At 45.4% G+C, this 23,993-nt stretch overlaps 3 protein-coding genes across 3 annotated transcripts in view; 2 read left to right on the forward strand and 1 right to left on the reverse strand.

The window, feature by feature from the left end:
• LMNB2 (lamin B2) overlaps nt 1–1,162 on the forward strand; it is a 30,461-nt gene extending 29,299 nt beyond the window's left edge. The window contains exon 12 of the mRNA XM_044658608.1: nt 1,121–1,162. Within this exon, the coding sequence (XP_044514543.1) occupies nt 1,121–1,162 (42 nt within the window). The remainder of the gene's footprint in view (nt 1–1,120) is intronic.
• Nucleotides 1,163–9,111: 7,949 nt separating this feature from the next.
• Nucleotides 9,112–12,029, forward strand: TIMM13 (translocase of inner mitochondrial membrane 13). The gene is made up of 3 exons (XM_044658609.1): nt 9,112–9,393; nt 9,483–9,551; nt 11,344–12,029. Exons 1-3 carry the CDS (start codon nt 9,265–9,267, stop codon nt 11,440–11,442), a joined length of 297 nt encoding a protein of 98 aa, XP_044514544.1. The 5' UTR covers nt 9,112–9,264; the 3' UTR covers nt 11,443–12,029.
• Nucleotides 12,030–13,874: 1,845 nt separating this feature from the next.
• TMPRSS9 (transmembrane serine protease 9) overlaps nt 13,875–23,993 on the reverse strand; it is a 44,838-nt gene continuing 34,719 nt past the window's right edge. The window contains exons 13-16 of the mRNA XM_044685345.1: nt 21,560–21,731; nt 15,580–15,845; nt 14,364–14,500; nt 13,875–14,036 (exon numbers count right to left, since the gene is read on the reverse strand). Of these exons, the coding sequence (XP_044541280.1) occupies nt 13,875–14,036; nt 14,364–14,500; nt 15,580–15,845; nt 21,560–21,731 (737 nt within the window). The remainder of the gene's footprint in view (nt 14,037–14,363; nt 14,501–15,579; nt 15,846–21,559; nt 21,732–23,993) is intronic.

Below are 23,993 nucleotides of genomic sequence, written 5' to 3' on the forward strand. Positions count from 1 at the left end.
ATACTCCAATAGAAATGCGGGCTAGTAATCCACACATCCCTGTGGACTACATACACGAACTTAGTGTTAAAATATAATGGTATTGATCATTGCCATTCACTTGACTCTTTGGGACCCCATTTAGGGTTTTCTTGGCAAAGATCCTAAAGTGGTTTACTATTTCCTTCTCCAACTTATTTGACAGATGAGGAAACTGAGGCAAGTTTAAGGGTTAAGTGACTTGCCCCTGGGTCACTTGTATAGTAAAGGGTCGTGAGGCCAGATTTGCTCTCATGAAAATTAGGCTTCCTGATTCTAAGGCCAGTGGTTTTATCCATTGTGCCACCTCACTGCCCCTACCACCTATGTTATCTATATTGTATTTTTTATTTAGTTAAATATATCCCAAAATATATTTTCATCTATTTCAGGAATATTGTTTACCCACCAAATGAGGCAGTGTGTTTGGCACCTCTGAACTGGATGTTACCATCTTAAATGATAGACCATAGATTCCCATGCCCCTTAATTAGACCTTAATTTACAGCTGGATAATAATAAAAGGTTCATAAACTTTTAACTTTGTCATCAGATAGAATTGGTTTTTCTAAGGAGTCAATATTTTTATATAGAATCCTAGGTTTGCAGAGCCGGAAGGGTCTCCAGAAATAGCTTATCTGAAGCATGAATACCCCCAACAAATAACCACCTCCAATGAGATAGTCTCTCTGAGAACTGCTTTTACAGTCCACCTCAACAGGATATCCTGGGTGCCAGATGTCTGTGGCTTGGGGCTGTCCACTCCTCATGTTCTTAGGCACACTGTTCAGACATTTTTGGACCTAGTTCAAATCAGCCCCACTCTTAATTTTTATCCCTTGATCCTAGCTTTTGCTTTCTTAAGCTGAGCAGAATAAATGCAGCTATTTTCCATGACTTATTTAGGTCTTTTTAGATGTCATTAGAGTGTTTTGTTCACAGAGGTGCTTAAGGTGGCCATATCACACTCATGAGTTGGCTAAATAAGATAAAACAGTGAGTGACACTGCATAGTCAGTCATCTCCCTGAATTCAGGGATCAGCTACTGTTAAATTTTCTTCTGTTGGCCTTGTAACTTCTGTCCTTCACTTTTTCTTTTAGGGAGACCCCCGGACGACCTCCAGAGGCTGTTCAGTGATGTGAGTGCCCAACACCACTCACTTTCCTTACCCAGCTCCTGCCTTTCCTTAGAGCCACTGAAAACTATTTTTATATCATTGGATTTCTTTATTCCTTGTGACATTTCTAGAGATTTTTTAACCAAACTGCCAGAATTTCTGAATGGATTTCTCCTCTTCTCTTTTCCTCCTTGGGTTGGGTGTTCTCCCCTCCCCCCCGAACTTTAGGGGTCCCTTTGACACTACTGTCCAACTACTGCATTTCCCCCATTTCAGCATTGAGTGAATTAGAAATTTGCAGAGGGGTAAATCTTAACAAAATGAAGCTAGACTTTTTTCGGGGGTGGGGTGGGGTGGAGGGTATAGATTTAATAAACTTGAGTCAGTGACCCAGAAGTTGTTCTTCCCTGGGGAGGAATCATGAAATGAGAGAAATTACCACCATCCCTCCACACGTATCCCAGGACCCTCCAGGAATGGCCACTAGTTGTAAAGAGGGCACAAAAGGATATTTTTTAGTGTTTTCTATCAAATCCAGAGTTGAGCTTGCCATGTTGCCTTAGTGGCCTGCAGATTGAGCTTTTGCAACATGACCTATTGTGTACAAAATTAGGAGAATAGAACATTGAAGCAAACTTTTCTTTTTCATTTACTTGAGGGGAATTGGGATGGATCACCTGATAGGAATTTCATGTGTGATCTGCTTTGCATAAAATGTTTATAATAATAATTTCTGCCAAGTGCAGTTTAGTTAGTCTCAGGCTTCCTCTATCATGTTTTAGTGAATCTTAGAAACTGACATTTGCATATATCTGGGTACCACAAAGCATTGTGGCTTCCTGGTAACAATCCCAATTTTGTTTTTTTAAAAACTCTTTAGGGCATTTGGATTCTCTTCACATGGCCAGCCTGGTCCTGGCATTTTGTGAATTTTGCTCTTAAGCTTTCTCAAATGAACTAAGTTGGTATGACCTGAAGTTCTTGATGTGATGGGATATTTTAGGTGGCTCCTGGATGATGTTCCCTGATTAACTGCTTCTGCCAGTCCTTGTGGGTCTAGCTAAGAGGCTTTACCTTAGTGGCTTCACCTGCAGTGTAACTTGAGTTGAAAATTATGATTTCAAAAATCCTGGTTCTCAACCAGTCACCAAGGTTATGTCTCTACAACCTCAGTGTCAAGGAGCTAGACATTGTGGGCTGATTAGATTAGATTACAAATACTCTTTGCTACAGGATGGAAAGATAGCCAAATGTAGTGTCTGGGGCGGAATGCACCAAAAGCCATTCAGTTGCTTAGACTAGTTAGCACTTAGATTGAAAAAAGGAAACTATTGATGGTGCAGATGAGTTTTAACAAATGTCTTCCATTGAAGGGGAATGTTAACATGGAGTTTGAGTTCCTCCCATTCTGGGTAATGCAGCCTAACACACTCCTGCTGGCACCAACAGGGAGTGGGCATTGGTAGAGTACTAGGTGGCTATTTTAGATAATACTGAATTTTTCCCTTGAATTTGACGTTTCTCATCTGTTATTCCCACTCTGTATGGGGGATAACTAAATATGTAGTGAAACCATACCTATCTTTGTCAAATATATATGCACCTATCTATATCTATCTCTATATTACATATATCTTGATGAAATTATGTTTCTCAGACAAAACATGCAAACGCCAATGAATCTTTCCTAGACTGATATTTTAAACCATGCAGTCCACCTTCCAGCTGCCCAGGCCAGAGTCTCCTGCTAACTTGCTCTGTTTACATGCCCTCCCACCTGTATACATAGAAATTATTTTTTTAAAATGGATATTTATTTTTTTATGTTGGCCAGTACGCAGATTGCTTCATCTGGCCTCTAGGGAGCTCTGATACTCAGTGGCTGGGATCTTGGTGCAGGCTGGGTCAATACAGGGGTGGTGCTTAGCCCCAAGCTCAGCAGCCTGGGCTCATTTTGCTCTGTTTACTTGGTGTTTCCTCCCCCTTCCACTGAGCGCTGACAGCTCCCTCAGTTGTGGTTTTTTATAAGAGTGAATTCCCTTGTATACAAGTAGCTTGAATTAGATTTCAGATTATCTGAGCCATTGGCTGTTTCCTGCCTGACTGAGTGAAACATGTTCTTTACCCAAACTCTAGAAAACAGGTTGCCTCCGATAGAGTTAGCTGGTTAGGTTAACCAGCTATTCCCCTTAACACTAGAGTTTATGCAAATCCCATGTTTCACTCTTGAAGTGTAGAAATAGTCATTGTTTTCCCTCTACTACTGTGTGCACCACATGTGACTTTGCTTTCTTTAGGGAATTGTTTGTCCAGAACTGAAGGATGTCAGATTAGCTTTCCTCTTGGAGCCTGTGGGCATGGCCTACCTTTCTGAAGAAACATTCCCAAGAGCAGGGTCCAAGAAGGTTTATACTATGACAACTTCAAACCATGTCTTAACTACCAAAAAAGAATGGTTTCCTGTCCTCTCTGCAGGGTCAAGGCAGCTTGTTGGCTGTTGTCATATTCTTTAAAAGATCACTCACTGCCACCCAAACACTTTGAGAGGCAATTCCTGGTTTTAAAGTAGAGACACATTTAAACTACTGTATTCTTTCCATTAGCTATTCAAAACTAAGTGACCAGAGATATTTGTGTTTACCTTTCTTTATTCATGTGGGATTTGGGGAGATATTTGCCAACCCTATTCATCAAAACCTGGAGTGGACACTTAACATTTTAAGGAGGCCCTGTTTGCCGACATTCTCAACAGGTTTCCTGATGGAATTTTGAGCTAAGAGAGGCTGGTCTTTTTCATTGCTTTCCTCTGGAATGACCCAGGGAGCCTTTGGAATTGTCCAGCCATCTTGGCAACAGGCTGCAGGTACAGCCTTTCAAAAAAAACTTTATTTTATATCTGAAGAGGTGGGGAAAAAAGGCAATAATGGCCAAATTTTAGTTAAAGCCAGACAAACCTCAATTAACAGACAAAACAGCCACTGGCCATTTTGGCCAGTTAACCATGCATGCCTTGTAGACAGAATGAGATGATAGAATGTGGCTGTAGTAATTGTACTTAGTGAAATGGAGAAAGCTTTATTGGGGTGCGAGGGAGATCCAGAAACAGCTGGGCTGTCCAGCAAACACATTCTCTCCTTGTAGTCTTAACCCTTTTCCCAAAGCAAATGGAGGAAAAAGGCCCCCACGGAATTAGCTTTTTCTGAAGGGAGCCCAATTGGTGGGTCTTAAGTAGGGTAGGCAGCTAATTACCCTGCATGCAACAAATATGTGAGGTGCAGGAGCATCTCTGGTCATTGTCACAATGTGAATGATATTAACTGTGAAGGGGCATTCCCTCTGTACACTTTGTCTTCTGACTTTTACAAGGGAACTAACAACCCAGGGTTCTAAGGAGGCGCAAGCATCCCAACCACACAGGAAAGGAGGGCATTCATTCCTATTTGGACTAAAATATAAAGGTGTCAAAAGTGGGGCTGAGCAACTAGAGACAGTTTCTTGGTGACTCTGGTTGCATGTGTTGGGGAAAAGTGATTACCCAATTGCTTATTCATTCAATTTTTCTCTGCTGTCCAGGAAGGCACTCATTCTGACCAAGGGGGTCCTTGGGGAGTAAGGCAGGTCCAGGAGCTAATTACTCCTGTCTTGAGCCCTTTCCTAGCTCTCTCTGCTTTTAGAACTGGTTTTAGGCTTCATGGAAGGAGGCTCTTAGGTGGAAGGTTAGCTGGTCAGTGACTGCATGGTAGCCCATAGCAGAAAATGGAAATAAGACTATTTGGAAACATTGAGCAGCATGAACCTTTTTTAATGCTGAACTTGGCCTGGGAAACAGAATTTTACTTGCCCTCAAATATGCTTAGCTTTACACCACTTTAAAATAATTCAGAGGCGATTTTTTCTTGTTTTGTATAAGCCCACATTTACATACAATTATTCTTTGTAAACATAATGCCTTTTTCTTGAAATGCTAAGGTCTAGAAGAAACAGTGGTTAGGTGAGAGTAGCAGTGATGACCCCAGAAAAAGCATGTTTTGAAGCTTGGCTTGATCCTTTGAGTAAAATAAATCCTAGGCTTGGGGGTTGGGGGGAGGGAGGGGCAGGGGTACTTTTGTGAAAGGTATTATTAGCTCAACTCAAAAGATCATGAAAACTTTGACTCTTCACTGATTGGGTTGGACCAACATTCCTTCCCAGGTTATCATGCTAAAATTTAGCAATAAACCGTTGAAAACAAACAAAAAGGCCCAGGGGCCTGCAAATGATCACTTCCCACCTTAAACTATTTTCATAAAGATAATGACTTTTGACTTGAAGGTAGTTTTAACCATACAACTTTTAGATAGCTTTGTTCTATTTATATAGTGGCCATTGATTATGGATGCATTCTTTATGAACACTGCTGTAAAAAAAGGTTTAAATTACTTTACTGAGTTGACTAGTTATGGCAGAACCCACGGACTTCTATAGAGATGATGGATGTCATGCTGAGCATCTGAGAATTATGATAATCTAGACTTTATCATTTCAAAAATGTTTTTTTTTTAAAAGAATATACTTGCATGCCAAATGTCTTTTTCAATGATTTGTAATATACGTTTTATGACTGGAAACTTTTTTGTACAAGACACTCCAATAAATGTTTTGATTTTCACTTCTGGGTGTGATTTCATTTGGGCTTTTTTTTTTTAAACTCTTACTTCCATCTTAGAATCAATATTGTGTATTGGTTCCAAGGCAGAAGAGTGGTAAGGGTTAAGCAATGGGGGTTAAGTGACTGGCCCAGAGTCACACAGAAAAGTGTCTGGGGACAGATTCAAACCCAGAACATCCCATCTTTAGGCTTGACTATCAATTTGTTGAGTCACCTAGCTTCCTCCTAGTTTGGGCTTTTTAAACAAATGTTGGTGCTTGTGGAAAACTGCCCAAGAAGACTGGGAGGGGGGTGCCACTGAGGGAGAAGAACCTATCCCAGCCACCCTTGCCGTCATTTTGCTGGTGAAACAGGTGAATCACAGGTCCTCAGTTTTATCTGTAAATAGAGTTAATGAGGTCTGCCCACCTTTGTTTTATAACTATTGGAATCTTATCTTTTTCATTTGTCATATACTGATTTCCCTAATAAATTTGCAATAGGTTCCTAGTTGTGTCACTTAACCCCAATTGCCTAGCCCTTACCCCTCTTCTACCTTAAAATCAAAACTATCAATTCTAAGACTAAAGGGTAAAGCTTTAATTGAAACAAAAGAATGAATAAAAAGCCTAATGCTTAACCCTGCCAAGTGTTTTGCTAAGTGCTTGGGGATATAGAAAAGCCCCATAGTTAAGGAAGCAGCTAGTCAGCTCAGTGGATATAGTAGTAGGTCTAGTGTCAGGAAGTCTTGAGTTCAAATACGACCAGATATTAGCTTGTGTGAACCTGGGCAAGTCACAACTAATGATTTTCTGAATAAAAACCTACCAGAAAACCATTCCATTTTGTCCTTGAAAAAAAACCCAACAACTTCCTGTTACAGCTATTATCTATGGGGTGCCCAAAAGTCAGACATGATTAACAACAATTATATAGTTAAGGGACCTGTATTCAAATTCAAATTGGGGGAGTGAGTGGTTTATTTGGTGAACCTCTGAACAACTGAGTGTGAGTGACTCCCACAGAAGGTACAAAGATTTTCTTATATATATTCTGAGTTGGATTTTAGATGAAAAACAAGTGAATAACAAAGCTTACCAAGTGCCCTTGGGTACTTCAAAAGGAGGGGCTGAGCTGCTCTGGTTCCTTGTCATTTGCCAGCTTTCACACTAATGCATCTTGGTGGCACAGCTGGCTAGTGGAGCACTGGGCCTGGAGTCGGGAAAACATGAATTCAAACTCAACATCACAGGATTGTCGTTAGGACCAAAAAAATTGTAAAGTGCTTAGCTTTTAGCAAAGTACCTGAAATGTAGTAGGTATATAAATGCTTATTCTTTTCCCTATTGTAAGCAGAATGTCCAGAGGAGTCGTATGTCTTTGAGGTTGAATTGTTGCAATCAATAGCAAGCTCTTATTCTTTGACCAGTTATTTTTGAACTTCACCCTCTGTTTTAGAATCAATACTAAATAATGGTTCCAAGACAGGGCTAGGCATGGGAGTGGGGTGTGTGTGTTAAGTGATTTGCCCAGTGTCTGAATCAGATTTGAACCCAGGACTTCCTGTCTCCAGGACTGGCTGGCTCTACTGCTAGCTTGCCCCACTTTGATCAGTCTTCCAAGTTGTATATCCCTGAGCTTTTGGATAGTTCCCAATTCATGATCTGAGGGATTTCATATTAATTATCCAATTACCAAACTCTTTCCTCATTCTGTATGTAGGAAGTTGATTTTTTGAATCCAAGTTAAATGCTTAATTTAATCCATTGGATTTGTAGTTTCACCAATGGCCCCAAAATGATGGAGATTGCAACCATCTGGGTTCAGATTTATGCCTTCCTGTCCTGTGTCCACATACCCATTCCTTCCCACAAGTTTATCACAGAGTCTATACCTATTTTTAGTTTCAAAATTTAGATCTGTAAAATTTGTCATTTATCCCTATTTTGCTTGTTTTTTATTTGACTTTTTTTAAATCAAAGGATTCATTGATAGATATCACTGCCAATCATATTTAATAGATATTCTTCAGTCTTAGGTTTGCTCCTGGTATGGGTTCCAAGAGTGGTAAGGACTAGGCAGTGGGCTTAAGTGACTTGCTCAGGGTCACACATTTAGGAAGTGTCTGAAATTAACTTTGAACCCAGGTCCTCCACACACAAAAAGCCTGGTACTTTATCCACTGTGCCCCCATGGTCATTTTCACTTTAAAAGAGAACCACTAAACTCAGTGCAGATTGAAGCGTATTTATCTTTATTGCGTTTTCTTTGCAATATGGCTGATATGCAAATATTTTCATGCCTTCACAATAGGTAGAAGACTGGAATAATTTGGAACTTACAATTTTTTAAAAATATAAAAAGTTTAAAAATTGCATTATCAAAACTCTTGAGAAGTAGGTGCTATTAATAACTCCATTTTAAAAGTGAGGAAATGAAGCAGGCAAGTTAAGTGATTAGACTAGTGTTTACATAACTAATAAGTGTTAAGAGGTCGCATCTGAATTCAGGTCTTCCTGATTCCAGGCCCATCACTTTATCCACTTGCCTTGTAGCTACCTTTATTCAGGGCCTTGATCATCAGTTCAACAGAAAAGGCCAAAGAGCTCTGTCATACTCCTCTAGAGACTTTTCAAGCTGATACTGACCTAATTTAATACCTTCTCTCCAGAGCTTTGTTTGCTAAAACACAAGTGGAGTTGCAACATTTCTCTGATCTATTTGCCCTGGCAGAGAAGGTCAGAGAATCTCCGCTCTATGGGCCTCCCTGGGCCTCAGTCTCTCTCCAAGGCACTTCCTTTAGGTTTTTCATTGGGGTTGGTGGAGGGGGAAGGGGAAGAAAAAGAAATACTACAGGAATTGTGGGTGGGCGGGGAGAGGGATCGGAGGAACGGAGGAGGCCAGGGCATGGAGTGCTGGGGTAATTTAGAATTGGACCGGGCGGGACCTTACGCCAAGGTCTAGCGGGTAAGAGTGTATGCACACCATGGCGCCTGCGCACTCGGGGGTCTGGTCTAGCTTGAGCAGGGTTCCTGCGCACAAATCCGAACCGATACAAGCCCTTTGTGTTTGAATGTCGGGTAATAGGGGGATGTCCCGGCGTGCATTGCGCGGTAGCCCTACGCCGAATCTTCTCGCAGAGGGGGAGGGGTGTGGGCTGCTTGGACTCTAGAAATCCCCTATGAGAGTAGGGCGGGGCCAGGAGGTTAGTGACGTCACAGCCCCCAAAGCAAACCGGCTCGAGGCGGTTAAGGCCCGGGCCTCCTAACGGCTCTCAGTCCCACCCAGCGGGAAACCGCTCCTGCACGCTCGAGAGACCATCGGCGCGAGGCCTTGTGGGCTCTGTAGTTTTCCCTTTTCTCGTTGGCTCCTCCCCGTGCCTTCCGCATTTCGTCCTCTTGGGACTCCGTTTCCCGTGGTGCGCCGGGGCCCGTTTCCGGCGCGGGGACGGTCGCTGCACGCGGAGGCAGTGGTGGTGCCCGGGTGACTTTGCTGGGGCCATGGAGGGCAGCTTCGGCTCGGAGTTTGGGGGTGCGGCGGGGGCTGGAGGAGGGAAGCTGGACCCGGGTCTCATCATGGAACAGGTGAAGGTACAAATCGCCGTGGCCAACGCGCAGGAGCTGCTGCAGGTGCGGAGTCGGGGCCCGGGAGCGGGGGGCGGGGGCCGGGCCCAGGGTCCCCCGGCGCGCGGGTCATCGTGTCTCCCTGTCCCCTCCAGAGGATGACCAACAAGTGCTTCCGGAAGTGCATCGGCAAGCCCGGCAGCTCCTTGGATAACTCGGAGCAGGTGAGGGCGCCTCGCGGAGGACCCACGGGGGAGGCTGGCACCTGACTAACCGGATGGAGCCGGAGGTGGGGTGGGCAAGTAGGGACCCTTTGCCCCTCCCCCAGGATTAGGCTGGGGGTGTCACGTGTCCTGTGCGACTGCACCTACGTTAGAGGTGAGAGGGCCCTTTGGAGTATACCGGGGGGAGGGCCAGGAAATAGTGGCATCCTCGGAGAGCTAGTGACTGAAAGAAGCAGTAGTGGTAGCTAGGTGGCACAGGGGTTTGAGAACTAGGCTTGGGTTCAGATCTGTCTTCGGACACTAGCAATGTGACCCTGGACAAGTCATTTAATCCTCATTGTCTAGCCCTTATCTCTCTTATGCCTTAGAACTGATATTGATTCTAAGAAGGAAGGTAGGGGTTTAAGAAAAACACAGAAGTTGATGCCCTGGGTCCTGATCACACTTTAGGGTAATGTGTCCTGAATCGCAGAGGGACAGATCAGGTAGGGAGAAATCATGAGGTGGTGGGTTAAATAGAGGATAAAGAATACTAGTTTTTGAATTGGGACATGTGAATTTGAATTTTGGTTGTGTTTCTTTTTGGCCAGGTATGAACTTCTTGAGGGCGAACAAAGTATTTTGCCTTTACGTCTCTGTGCTTTTGTCACCTAGTAGGTGCTTAATAAATGCTTTGTTGATTGACATTTTTCCAGTAGGGAAGGGAGAGAACTCAAAAGGCAGAAAAACTAAAGAAAGTAGAGCAGAATTAAAAGTGATATGATTTCTGTGTGTGGATAGTATCACGAGGAAGGGAAGATTGTTTAGTTTGACCCCAGCGGGCAGGACTGGAACCTGTGGATAGATTCAAATTTGTTGGAGGGAAGAACATCCCAGCGATCTGAGGTATCAGTAATGGAATGGAAGCATGAAAATATTTAAGGAGATGCTGGGAGGCTAGTGTAAGGTTTTTATGCTTGGAATAGGAAGCTAGAATATGCACCCTCTGAAGCTGTAGGGTGGTGTTAGGATTTAGAGCTTGAAGGAACCTCTGAGACATCTAGCCATGGTCCCTACTGATGAGGTAGTTTGGACCAGACAGATGAATTCATTTGCTTGAGATAGAAAGTGGCAGAATCAGGATCTGACCCTCAGGCTTTAAGACTCTAGAATCTTTGATGTTTCTGCCACTCTTATTCCTTCTCTTAGGCATCATAGTAACCCAGCAAGGTTCCAGAATGGGGAACCTGGCCATTTAACCAATCCATTATTCACTTCTGGTGATCAGAGAGGAGGTCCCTTACACAGGGTCTGGAGGAGGTTTGGAGATGGTCTGGAGACAGGGAAGTCTGTTTTAGCCTCTTGTGAAAGTCCAGTATGAGTTGTTCTGCAGAGATAGGAGAAGGCTGTCCTCTCTTTTGGCTCTGAGATTCTGTGGGCATTAGTCATACATGACAGCCTCCTTTGGTTGGCTTTCTGAGGATGAGGTATCGATTGTTGTTTCAGACCTGTCTGACTCTTCATGACCCCATTTGGGGTTTTCTTGGCAGATTTTGGAGTGGTTTGCCCTTTCCTTCGCCACCTTTTTTTTTTACAGATGAGGAAAACTGAAGCAAACCAGGATATAGTGATTTACCCAGAGTCACACAGCTAGGACCCATCTAAGGCTGGATTTGAACCAGGAAGAAGAGTCTTCCAGACTGTACCTGGCACTTTGTGTACTGCCACCTAACTGCCTGATGTAGGATCTAAAAGCATTTAAAGCAGGACATGGAACACCTTCTTGACTTGCCTTGTTTTTTTTCCTTTTCAGAAGTGCATTGCTATGTGCATGGATCGGTATATGGACGCCTGGAATACAGTGTCCCGAGCCTACAACTCTAGGTTGCAGCGGGAGCGAGCCAACATGTGAGGCATGCACTCTTCTGCTGGACCTCTAGGAACTCTAGTTGTGTTGTCCAGACTAGCTGTCCCCCTTCCCTAGAGTGGGCCGGCCCTGGACACAACAGGGAACTCATTCCATTCCCATCCTCCCTCCTGAAAAGGTGCTTTGAGAATGAAAAGAATAAGGCAGGGGCAGGGTGGTGATTCCTGAAATCGGGCCTGATTTGACTTTTACCCATTCCCCACCCCCTCTCAGCACACTAATAAAAGCCCTGTTTGTGGAGCCTGGATTTTGGCCCTTCTCTAAGGGCCCAGTTCTCCCCCTTCTCTCTCCTGGTCACAGCCTTTAGGCAAAGGATTGACTGTTTGAGGCCTTCCTGGAGGTCCCTGACATTGCCTGGCATCAGTCACGCACCGACTTTGAACTGGGCCTTTGAATGTTCCCTGGTAAAGGAGTGTTTGGCTTTCCCAGGCTGGGGGCTGGGAATGCTCAGGTCATGAGCCTCTGTGGTAAGGGATGATTTATATAGAAAACAGTAAATTGTTACCTGTGACACCAAAGGAACTTCTTTCCATCTTCTGAGCAATGCCAAATGTATGAATTTTTCTTTCAAAGGTTTGTGTCTCTGAGCCCAGATTGTGTCCTGTTGGTTGGGAGTGGGTAGGTTGAATGGAAAAATTGGGAATGTGCTGCCCTGCCTGTCTCCGGCTGTGCAGGCCAGGGCCTAGATTGGGAGTCACAACCCAAGGTTTCCAGTCAGATCCAAGCTGTGCCGCTGTCAGCCAAGTGACCCTGGGCAAGTCGTGCCATCTCTGAGATGAAGGGTTTGGGACCAAAAGGCTCCTTCTGCTCAAATCTTAGCAAAGGAGTCCAAGTTAGAATGTCTCCTCTGTTTCCTCCCTTCCACTCCCCTTTAGTATAATGGAGCTATGGGGACCCAGAGGACCCTGAGGAAGACGTCCTTTTCTAGGCCTCTCTCCGGAGCTGCCTTTCTTGGGTGGCTGCCTGAAGATGAGGAATAATAATCACAATAATAATAATTTTTTTTTTAAACCCTTACCTTCCGTCTTGGAGTCAATACTGTATATTGGCTCCAAGGCAGAAGAGTGGTAAGGGTAGGCAACGGGGGTCAAGTGACTTGCCCAGGGTCACACAGCTGGGAAGTGCCTGAGGCCAGATTTGAACCTAGGACCTCCCATCTCTAGGCCTGGCTCTCAATCCACTGAGCTACCCAGCTGCCCCCCACAATAATAATTTTTTAAGCCCTTATTCCATCTTAGAATCCATACCGTGTGTTGGTTCTAATGCAGAAGAGCAGTAAGGACCAGCCAGTGAGGGTTAAATGTCTTACCTAGGGTCACCCAGCTAGGAAGTATCTGAGGCCATGTTTGTATAATAGTAATATATAGTTATATATATAGTAATATATAGTTATATTGCACCTACTATGTACCTGGCATTGTGCTAAGTGCTTTACAAATATCTCATTCAGTCCTCAAAACCCTACAAGGTAGGTGCTATTATTCCCATTTTATAGTTGAATCTGAGGCAAATGACTTGCCCAGGGTCATGCAGTGTCTGAGGTTGGATTTGAACTAGGGTCTTCTTGATTCTAGGCCCAGGACTTTCTCTACTACATCACCTAGCCATCAAGATTGCTATTTTGTGTTTTGGGGGTTGGGTTGGGGTTCCTTTGGCTTTCCTCAGGTCTGGTCTGGGCTGGGTTGGCAGGGCTTTGGGGGACTTGGCCTGAATGCTGAAATGTCAGTTGTATCACTTTTTGGGAGAGGTCTCAGCAAAGCTAAGCAGTGCACACTGAGGGTCAGCTTCTGGATCAGGGGCTGGTGGGGGTGTGGCAGTGATGACTAGAATAATTTTTCCCATGCTTCTCTAGCACTTTACGGCTTACAGTACGTCACTGTGAGGCAGGTAGTGTGAGTATTATAGTATTAGCCCATTTCACTGATGAATAAACTGAGACCCAGAGAGGATAAATGATTAGTCCTTGGTCACCCAACTTGTGGAGTAAAATTCAGCAAACATTTATTCAGTGCCAACTAATATGTTCAAGATTCCCTGTGCTCAGCCCTGGGGATACAAAGGCACACAATCGCAGCATTCACTGCCTCCCACTAGTACTCTTAAGTGATGGGTTTTGGTCCCAGCGGTCTTGCTCCTGGCCTCAGGGTGGCCTGCTGGGGAAGGGCTGAGTCATTCTTCCCCCACAGGCTAGAGTGAAACAGGTTGTGTTTATTTGTACAAAAGATCCTAGTAACATTGCACCATGTTAAATGCAACTCCCCACCCCTCCTCTGCCCTAAACCCAGCTGGGTGCTCCCATGGGGGAGGGTTCTGGGCCGGCAGGCCATCCCTGCTTCCCAGCACCAGGAGGCGTCAGCCCCTGCCTGCTTCAGGCCGGCCCCGGAGCCCCGGGCCTCCCGAGCTCGCTGGCAGGAGGGTCACAGTCTGACGTTCTGCCTGATCCAGCCCCTCACGGCCGTCACCTTGGAGTAGACGCCAGGGAAGTATGGCCTGGCGCAGCCGTAGCCCCAGCTGGTGACCCCCGCGAGAAACCACCTCCCAGCAGGCTCCTTGCAGGCCAGCGGTCCCCCGGCGTCACCCTGGAGGGGGAGAACAAGAGGAGCGGGAGGGTCAGGACTGGAGGAGACGGCTCAGCCGCTGGGACTCAGGGGCAAGTGGAAGCCTCAGTGTGGCTCCTGGGAAGCCCAAGGGGAGGTCTGGGCTGCAGCCCCAGTTAGACCACTAACTGCAAGGCGTTTACCAGTCTGTAAAGCAGGCTCTGCTTTCCCTACAGAGTCGTCTTAAGTGCTTTTCCCATAAGAACTGTGAGGCAAGTAGCGCAAATATTGCAATTTTTAGGAATGAGGACTGGTTTGAAAGTGCTTCCCAGTCAGGTGGGGTCCTACAGGGAAGGCCTGGGAGCTCACCGAGCAGCTGTCTACACCTCCCTGGGCAAAGCCCGCACACAGCATCCTGTTACTGATCTGGATGGGGTAGAACTTCCTGCAGGTCTCTTCTCCGATGATGCTCACCACAGCTTTCTGCAGGTGTCTGGCCATCATCCCTGTTCAAAGCAGATCCCCGTCAGCACTGTGCTAGTGCTTCATGGAAAGGACGGGGCCCTGGAGGGGGGAGCAGAGCATCCTGGGGCTCCGCCAGGGCCCTAATAGAGGAATCTGCTGGAACGTTCCAGCGAGGTTCCCCAGCTTCTGCTTGGGCCTTGCTAGGAAGAGGGAACCCCCTTCCTCCCATAGGTGATCCATTCCCTTTCTGGACCACTGATGGTTAGTTTTCCTTTACTCCGACCCGCCTGCCTTTCCACAGCTTAGACCCATCGCTTCTTTCTGGGGCTCTGCAGAGAGTCTGATTCCCTTTGCCAGCGAGCGGTCCTTCCCCTCCTCGAGCCCATCCCTCATGCCCTGCTTGTGTCTTGCTTGTCTTCTGTTCCTCATCTAACCCCTCCATTCCCTTTTTGCATGGGATCTGAGAACCCCTCACCATCAGAGTTGCTCCAACTTCTCATTTCCCTTCCTAAAGTGTGCCTGGAAATGTCTGGTTCTGTTTAGCACCCTTAGATGGGGAGCAGCAGAGGAAACCTCTGCTGGGGAGGGGCGCAATGGGTGGGAAGGAGGGACCCAGGGAGGAAACGGCCTGGGGGAAGGCAGCCACTTCCCCAAGCTGAGAGTGAAACCCAGATCTCTGGCTCCAAACTCAGCTCTTCCCTCGTACCACCCGGCCCATCTGGCTGTACAAGTATTCCGCTGGCTGTTTGGTAACATGGAGACCCTTGTTACCAAATGGAATCACTGGAAGTACTTAGCCCTATGCCTGGCATGTAGTAGGTGCTTAATAAATGCTTTTCCTCCCATCCTCCTCTTTCCTTTGCTCATTTTGGTTTTCTTCCCAAAATGATTTGGATTAGAAGTTGGGGGTTAGGCAGAGATCCCAGCTCTCCAGGTGTGACCAGACAGGCCACTTTGTAGTGTGTGCTCAGTGTGAGTCTGCCCGTGCTTGGACAAAGGCCCGGCCACCCGTGGGTCCTGCCTGTAACACGGACACCAGGGGTTGGCTGGGAGAGAGCAGCCAGAGCAATGACCGTGGGCTCAGAGCACGGGGTCCAGAGGTGCCGGCTCCCCTCCCTACCTCCTTCTCGGATGGAGCCCCAGCCAGTGATGAAGCACTTGGTTCCTTCAGCAAAGAGGTGAGAGTGGTCCGGGAGGCAGATGGGTTTGATGACGCTGGTGTATCTCACGGGAGCCGATAGTTCCAGCAGGGCCACGTCGTAGTCCAGGGTGTAGACGTTGTAGAAGGGGTGCTTGTAGATGCGGTACACCTTCTCCACTTTGCCGTCGACGCCGCTCAGGGAGGCTGTCCCCAGGAAGGCCACCCACATATTGGGGTCACTGTACCTGAAGCCAGGGAGGACACTTTCACTGGTTTCATTTAGCCACCAATCACTACCAATCTCGTGAGGCTTTAAGGGCCTACTGAGTGAAGTAGAGCCTGCAAGCACTATCGTCTTCGTTTTACAGAGGCTCCGTTTAAGTGACTTGTCCACAGACTTACTGCTGATGCCCTGACTCCCAACTTCCAGGACAGAAGCCTTTCCTACACTCCAAATAAGTGCCTATTCAATCTAGCAAAAATTCATTTGCACAGCTCGCTTCTGAAAACTAGCGGAGATGGAAAGATAGAGGAGACTGAAGCCCCGGCCTCAAGGAATTTAATTGAGGAGAGAAGACTATGATTTAGAGCCAGAAGGGACTTCCGAGGCTATCTGATCCAACCTCCTCATTTTGCAGATGAAGAAACAGACACGGAGGAGATGACTTGCCCAAAGCCAGGACCGGAATTTGGGGACCCTTTGAGCAAAGTCTGTTCTTTCCCCTCAGTGCCATGCTGCTTCTCTGTGGACAGCCATCAGAGAAGGCTTCTTTGAGGAGGTGGCAGCTGAGCTGGAGCTGCTCTAAGGGCAGCAGCTCTGGAATTCCATCGTTTCTTATGGACCAGCCCCGGCAAAGCGCTTTCAGGAAACCTCAAAAAGCAGAGACCCAGTTTTCAAATATATGAACGACTCCCATTTCCCGTCAAAGGCATTCAGTAATTACATGAACACTCACCACGCCATGGATAGAGTATATGAACGGTCAGAAGAACTGAGCTCCCTTCTCAGCTTTACCACTCATTAGCTTTTTGACTTTGGGTTCATCAGATCCCCTTTGAGGTTCTCTAAAATGGGTTTCATAATCTCTACTCTCTCCCCCATGAGGCGTGTCTGAATCTCATAAGGCATTTCATCCAATCCGACTTCTCTGCCCCTCCAACGGAACTAAGGGCCCCATCTTCACTGTATCGGGCAAACCCAGGGAGGGAGGCTCCACTAGAGGACAGAACCTGTCCAGAGTCACCAGCCAGGGCCCCGAACCAGGCTTTCCCCCATCTAAGATGCCTTCCATGATGTCCAAATTCAAGAGACCACATGGCAAGAGTGAGAAGGGGCAGCTGGATTGAGAACCAGGTCTGGAGAGTCTTGGGTTCAGATCTGATCTCGGACACTTATTAGCTGTGTGACTGGGCAATTCACAACCCCTACGCCCTAGCGCTTGCGGCTCTTCTGCTTTGGAACAGAGTATTGATTCTAAGATGGGAGACAAGGACTTAAAGGGGGAAAAAAGTTTCAGAGTCGGAGAACATGGATCAAATTCTGTCATTTGCTCTTTGGACAAGTCACTTACCTCTTGGGGCCGCTAACTCCTGTAAAAAAGACAGGGTTGGTCTCCAACAGCCCTTTTACCTAGATCCAGGATCCTGTGCTCTCTTCCCACTCTAGCTCTATGATTTGGTGACCCTAAATAAATCTACAGCAGCTTCTGGGCTGAGACTATCAAGCTTTGGCCAAAACTATTTTCCTTTAGATTTTAAATTCTGGGGGAATTCTAAGGGAGTTATTAAAATATTGTTTTAGTTTGAGGGCGACTTTTCCTCTGCCTGCATTTTGAAAGTTATTACTACTGCTACTAGCTGATGTTTCTATTACACTTAAGAGTTTGCAAAGCCTCTTACATAGATTATTTCATGAATCCTCAGAGCATCATTACCCCCATTTTACAGATGAAAAAACTGGGCTGAGAGAGTTTTAGTGATTTGCTCAGGCAAGTTAGTAACTGCCTGAGACAGGATTCAAACTCGGGTCTTCCTGATTCCAAGTTCAGCTTTCTATCCACTCTATCACTGGCTCTCAGAAAGGGGCTGGTGAAGATAAGAGGTGCATTTCGGCTAAGATGGGCATCTTCTTAGCATCCTTTGAAGCTGGCACTTTGCTGAGCCCATCAGCAGCAGGGGGAGCCAGAGATAAGGGAATTTCCATGTCAGAAAGAATAAGGACTACTTTTGGAGTCAGACTGGGGTTTTGCCCCTGTTCATAGCCGTGTCACCTTGGACAAGTCATTTCCCAGTCCATAAAATATAAAATCCTTTCCAAAATTCTTTTTCTTTTAAAATTGTGATTACTTTGCTTTAAAAAATTTTTTTTAAATACTTTAATATTAAATGAGAGTAAAAGGTTTCAAGAGTTGAAAATGAAATATACCTATATTTAATCTTTTTAAAATTGCTTTTTAAAAAATTCAGGCATTACTTTTCTCCTACTCACCCCCATTGGAAAAATAAGAATAAAACCTTTTTAACAAATAAGGAAGTAGAGCTAAGCAAAATCTATTTCCACATTTGCCAGGTTCAAAAAATATGTCTTATTCTGTACTGTCTGTCCATCTTTCTCTCAGGCAGGGGGCTAACCTGTTTCCTCACTGGTTTTCTGGCATCCTGGTTGGTCACCTCATTGAGGGCAGGGACTGTCTTCTGGCTCTTTTTGTATCCCCAGCACTTAGCCCAGTGCCTGGCATATAATAGGCACTTAATAAACATTGACTGAATCGGTTTGAAGTCCATAAACTGAAGACCCCTTTTCCCAGTGGTTTTTTAAATCCTGTATGACCTCACCTCAAAGAATACCCATTTTCAGGGCGTCTAAGGAAAATTGAGAAAGAAGCAGCTTCCTCTGCCTCGTCCATTTCTCCATAACATTTCTTTTTTTTGAACATGACTACATTTAAGCCTAGCTACTCAGATGTAAAATAGGGACAGAAGGCCACAGGAAAGTGGAGGGCAGCAGTCAGGGAAGCCTTTGTTGAGACCTTCCTGATAGAGCAACATTTATTAGGCACCTGCTGTATGCAAAGCCCCATCCTGGGTCCTAAGGGAGATAGATAGAGAGAGAAATAAGACATAGCCCCTGACCTCAAAGAGCTTTCTATCTAGTAGGGGTAGACGACACACACACACACACACAAAAACAATAGAAAATAGATGAGGGCAAGGACATAAAAGGGCCAACTCAGAGTTGGTGAACAAACTCTGGACTTGGAATTGAGGTTTAAATCCTGTCTCTGTGAAGAACTGGATGACTATGAGCAAGTCCCATCCCCTCTGAGCCTTCGTTTCCCCATCTGTAAAACAGGCAACACCTCAATGGAATGGTTATGAGAAGAGATGATGATAGGTTTAAGATTAGCCAAAAGTCCCTCCTCATTAGCCTTTAACTGTTTCCCTCAAAGATTCCAGTTCTTTTTCTTTCTTTTTAAGTGACTTGCCCAGGGTCACAAAGCTAGGAAGTGTCTGAGGCCAGATTTGAACCCATGACCTCCCCTCTCTGGGCCTGGCTTTCCATCCACTGAGACACCCAGCTGCCCTTGTAGTTTCAACTTTTGATAGTAGCAAGTATCCTGTTAAAAAGGGTGGAGGGGTCAAGTGGGATATGGAGATGGGTGCCGAGAGCTATTGATGAAAAGGGGGATGAAACCGATGCTGATAACCATGAAGATGGGCCCATCCTGTTGTGATTATATTCATGCATGATGAAATTATTCACATTAGTGGGCAGATCATCTGCCCCGAAAACTTTCTGGTAGTGGACATTGGCACATCTGATTTGTTTGGGGGCATCTTGCCTTTTTGTGGTACCAGAAGGGAACATGAAGGAATGCCACTTGCTCGGCTGCCCTCTGTCAAACTGATCATAATGGTTTAAGAATAAGGATAACCTGTAACCTTGGGCTGCCTCATTATTTATTGGACTTTTAAGACTAGCTGCTTCACACTGATTGAAGTGTTTCAGCCTTCAATCAATCAATATTCAATAAATATCTGTTGAGTACCTGTGTGTCAGGCATTGTGCTAGGCACTGCTCTGACTTCAATAAACAGTGGGGATTGGGAAAGGGCACTCTAGGCTCAGAGAACCACTTGAGTGGTGATTAGGAGGTGGGAAAGGAAAGAAAACTAGAACAGAGATAAACTTAGTTGGACTGGAATGGGGCTCCCCGATGACAGTATGTTGCTAATTTTGCTACTAAGTATTAATTCTCCTGTTAATTCAAAGTGTCTCCTGGAAGTTCCTTGGTTTTCCTGGCTTCCTTCAAGACTCACAGGAAGAAAAATAGGATTTGTCTGAAGAGATTGATGTAGATGTAAAGGGAATTCATTAACCTATTTATATTTGAAAAAGAAATGTCTAGATGGTGGAAGCAAGGCCAAGTCACAGAGGTTGAATAGACTATCTCAGCATGGAGTTCTATAACATTAGTGTCAGACGTGGTAAAACTCTGCATGGGCTGAGATTGGTGAGGGAAGCTAAGGACTAAGGATGACAGAAATGGTAGTGCACTTGTTTTTGGTTTGGTTTGGTTTGGTTTAGTTTTTTAAAGATTTATTAGCAGAAAAAGGAGGATCCAAGAAGGGATAAGTCTTTTGCTCTTGGGTAGACAAGACAATGAGAACTGGCAACAGAAGGGGCAGACTTGCTCATTTCTTATTTTACTTCTCTTTTTTTTTTTCTGATGAGAGGAAGGACCTTTGTCCTGGAAGGGAAAGGACAGGATAGGTGCCACAGCGTACCTGAGAGAAGTGAGGAGACAGTAATGGAGCATCTGTAGCTCTTGATGAATTCAAGTCACTAGGATCAGAAAAAGTAGCATCCTTGGATATGAAAGAGCTGGCAGATAGGATTGCCAGGCCTTTGTCAGCAACCTGAGAAAGATCATGGAGCCCAGGAGAGGTACCACAAGACTGGAGAAGGACTAATGCCAGAACCTGGAAGAGAATGACACCTGCAAAGTCTTGGCTATGCGTTTGACATCGATTCCTGGGGAAATTCTAGAAAGGCTTCTTAGAGAGGTGATTGTCAGATATCTTGAAAAGAAATCAGAGGGCAGTTGGGTGGCTCAGAAGATTGAAAGCCAGGCATAGAGATGGGAGGTCCTGGGTTCAAATCTGTTCTCAGACACTTGCTAGCTGTGGGACCCTGGGAAGTCACAACCCCAGTCACCCAACTCTTATCTTTTCTGCCTTGGAACCTATATTCATGGTTTTGATTCTAAGACAGAATGTAAAAGGTTTAAAAAGAAAAAAAAAACAGTTATTAAGAAGAGGCAGCAAAGGCTTCATCAAACATAGGTCTTGCCAGGCTAACTTCATTGCTGGTTTTGGGGGGCAGGATTACACAGGAACAGAGATTTAGAGCTGAAAGAGACCTCGGAGGTCATTGAATCCAACTCCCTCATCTTACAGATGAAGAACTGAGGTCTAGAATGTGTCCCAAGTCTTGTTATTTAGCTTGTTATTTCTACAAATATTTATTGAAATGAAGGAGGAAACAAACCCAGGAGGTGATGGAGGAAAGGGCAGACCTACCAGATACGGGAAGGAGAGAGAGATAGTCCCAGAGTTAGTCTGGGGAACTGGTATGGAGATATCCCAGGACCTTCCTAGGGTCTCCTCACTTCCTTGTCCCACGATAGAACTGTATCCATTGGGGCCATTGGCTTATTTCCATGCCTTGTCCATAGGATACCTTGATCCTCAAAGGGGAAAAATGGTACCTTCAGACCAGAGCTGCTAGATTTCCCCAGAGAGCCAGAGGGAATGGCTCTGGAAAAAGTGAGGAGGCTGTGAGATGCAGACTCTTCCTGTCACCCTTAGCCCCTCATTTTACAGATGAGGAAACAGTTCAAGCCCACCTCCCTTTCCCTAGACCCCAAACTGCTCTTGGTCCCACCTAATGGACTTACACATCAAAACAGTGAGCAGCAGTGAGCAGCCACCTGTCTGCAATCAGCACCGCCCCGCACTTGTGTTCCTTCCTCCTGAGCCAGAGGCTGACCTGCCAGGGCCATTCGCCACGGCTGGCGGTGCTGCCACCCACGATCTTGGTGAGGGTGCCCACCGGAGAGACGCCGCAGTCTGGAGAGAGGGGAAAGGACAGAGATAGATTGCACAGGGACTCTAGCAGCCAGCTCTCCCTCTAGCCCTCCCACCTCTTCCCCACAACATGGGAAGCAGGAGGCAGGAGAAAAGGGCACAGCTTCCCAAGGAGCGTAATTCTAGGCTGCCACTGGGAAGAAGGCTTTTACTGGTTCTGGAGCTCCAGGAGAGAGCATTGGACCAGTGGGTGGTTGGAAATTACAGGCAGGCTAAATTTGGCTTCCAGGGAGGGAGGGTGGAGTGGGCTTCTCTAAAAGTGGAAGAATGGGTTGCCTGGGGAGAGACAAATGACGCTCCTGCCATTGGTTGAACAGTTACTTGTCAAGAATTTGACAAGAATATTTATAGAATCACAGGGTATCAGATCTAGGTGGGATCTCAGAGATCGTGACCTCAGACACTTCCTAGCTGTGTGACCCTGGGCAAGTCACTTAACCCCCCATTGCCTGACCCATATCACTCTTCTGCCTTGGAACCAATACACAATATTGATTCTAAGGTGGAAGGTAAGGGTTTAAAAAAAAAAGACTTATGGGATTTGTGATCTTGGGCAAGCCACTTAAATGCTCCCAGTCTCAATTTCCTCATCTGTAAAATGGGGATAAAATAGCACCTACATTCCAGAATAGTTGTGGGACCCAAATGAGATATTATATCTATCTATCTATCTATCTATCTATCTATCTACTATCTTTCATCTATCTATCAATCTTAATATTTTATGTAGTTATATATTTTCAAAACTTATGCAGTATGTTATCTTTTAGTGGAAGGGCACTGAACTTGGAGTCAGGAGGTTAGATTTAGTTAGATGAGCAGTGTTCAAATCTTGCACCTGCTATTTGCCACCTAAAGGATATTGGACATCATGTAATTTCTGTGGATCTCAGTTTCCTTATTTGTAAAATGGGAGGAGAAGACTAGGTGGGTTCAAAAGCCCCTTCCAGCTAGAAATTTATGATTTTATGACTTGGCTCTGACAGTTACTCTTGGGATGATCCTTGTGCTACCTGCTTTAAGGGGTCATTTTGAGGAGATAATATGCTCTTATTTTACAGTGAAGAAAGTGGTACCTAATGAGGTTCAGTCATGTGTTGGGAGGGCGTTGGTCTAGATAATCACGGAGGTCCCTTTCCATTCCAGAATTCTATAAAATGTACAAGATTTTAGCTCAGAATCATAAAGATCAACCCAGAGTCCATCCACCAGTGCTGATCATGGCTGGTCTCTGTTGGCCAATAGCCTGACCTTGGTGGAGCCCTCTACTTATTTTTGTGTTATTACATTTCTCCACCTGGCTTCTTGAGAGAGTGCAAAGTAAGGCAGGATTGACTGACTCTGGACAAGATGGAGAGCATCCAGGGAGGGGCATTTAGAAAAGAGAAGATCATTGGCTGTACAGGATGAAGAGCAGTTGAAAGAACTGAGGATTTTTAGCTTGGAGGAGAGAAGGCTTAGGGCAGACATTATCAGTGTGTGTAACTCACTTTCTCTCTCTCTCTCTCCTCCTTTCCCCCCTCCCCCTTCCTTCTTTCTCTCTCTTCCCTTTCTCCCTCTTTCCCCTCCTTTTTCCCCCTCCCTTTCTCTCTCTCCTCCTTTTCTCCTCCCACTTCCTTCTTTCTCTCTCTCTTTCCTTTCTCCCTCTTTTCCCTCCTCTCTTTCTCCCCTCTCTCCTCCTTTCTCCCCTTTCTTCTTTCTCTCCTTCCTTCTTTCTCTCTCTGTCTGTCTCTCCTCCCCCCTTTCTCTTTCTCACTCTCCCTCACCAGCTTTTCAAGTTTCCAATCACTATATAAATATCAGTTGTTATTCATCACATCAATTACTCTAGTACCTATTGGGCTATCATATATGGAAGAGGGATTAATTAGGTTTATGTTGCTTAGTCCTAGAGGACAGATCTGGGAGCATTGTGGGGAACCAGTGTAGAAAGGCAGATTTGCTCTCAGTGCTCAGTTTCTTCACCTGTAAAATGAGCTGGAGAAGGAAATGGCAAACTATTCCAATATCTTTGCCAAGAAAATCCCCAATGGATTCATGGCCAAAATAATTGAACAATAGCAAAGGAAAATTGCCTCAACACTAGAACTACCCAAGAGCAGGATGGGCTATTACTCCAGAGGTAGGGAGATTTTCACCACTGAAGATCTTTGAATGGAGGATGGATAGTTGTCTAGGATGTTACAGATGGGGTTCCTGCTTAGGTATAGGGTGGACTAACAGTTCTAGAATCACATAGTTTTA

Source organism: Gracilinanus agilis, chromosome 1, assembly GCF_016433145.1.
Source record: "Gracilinanus agilis isolate LMUSP501 chromosome 1, AgileGrace, whole genome shotgun sequence".
Taxonomy (NCBI): domain Eukaryota; kingdom Metazoa; phylum Chordata; class Mammalia; order Didelphimorphia; family Didelphidae; genus Gracilinanus; species Gracilinanus agilis.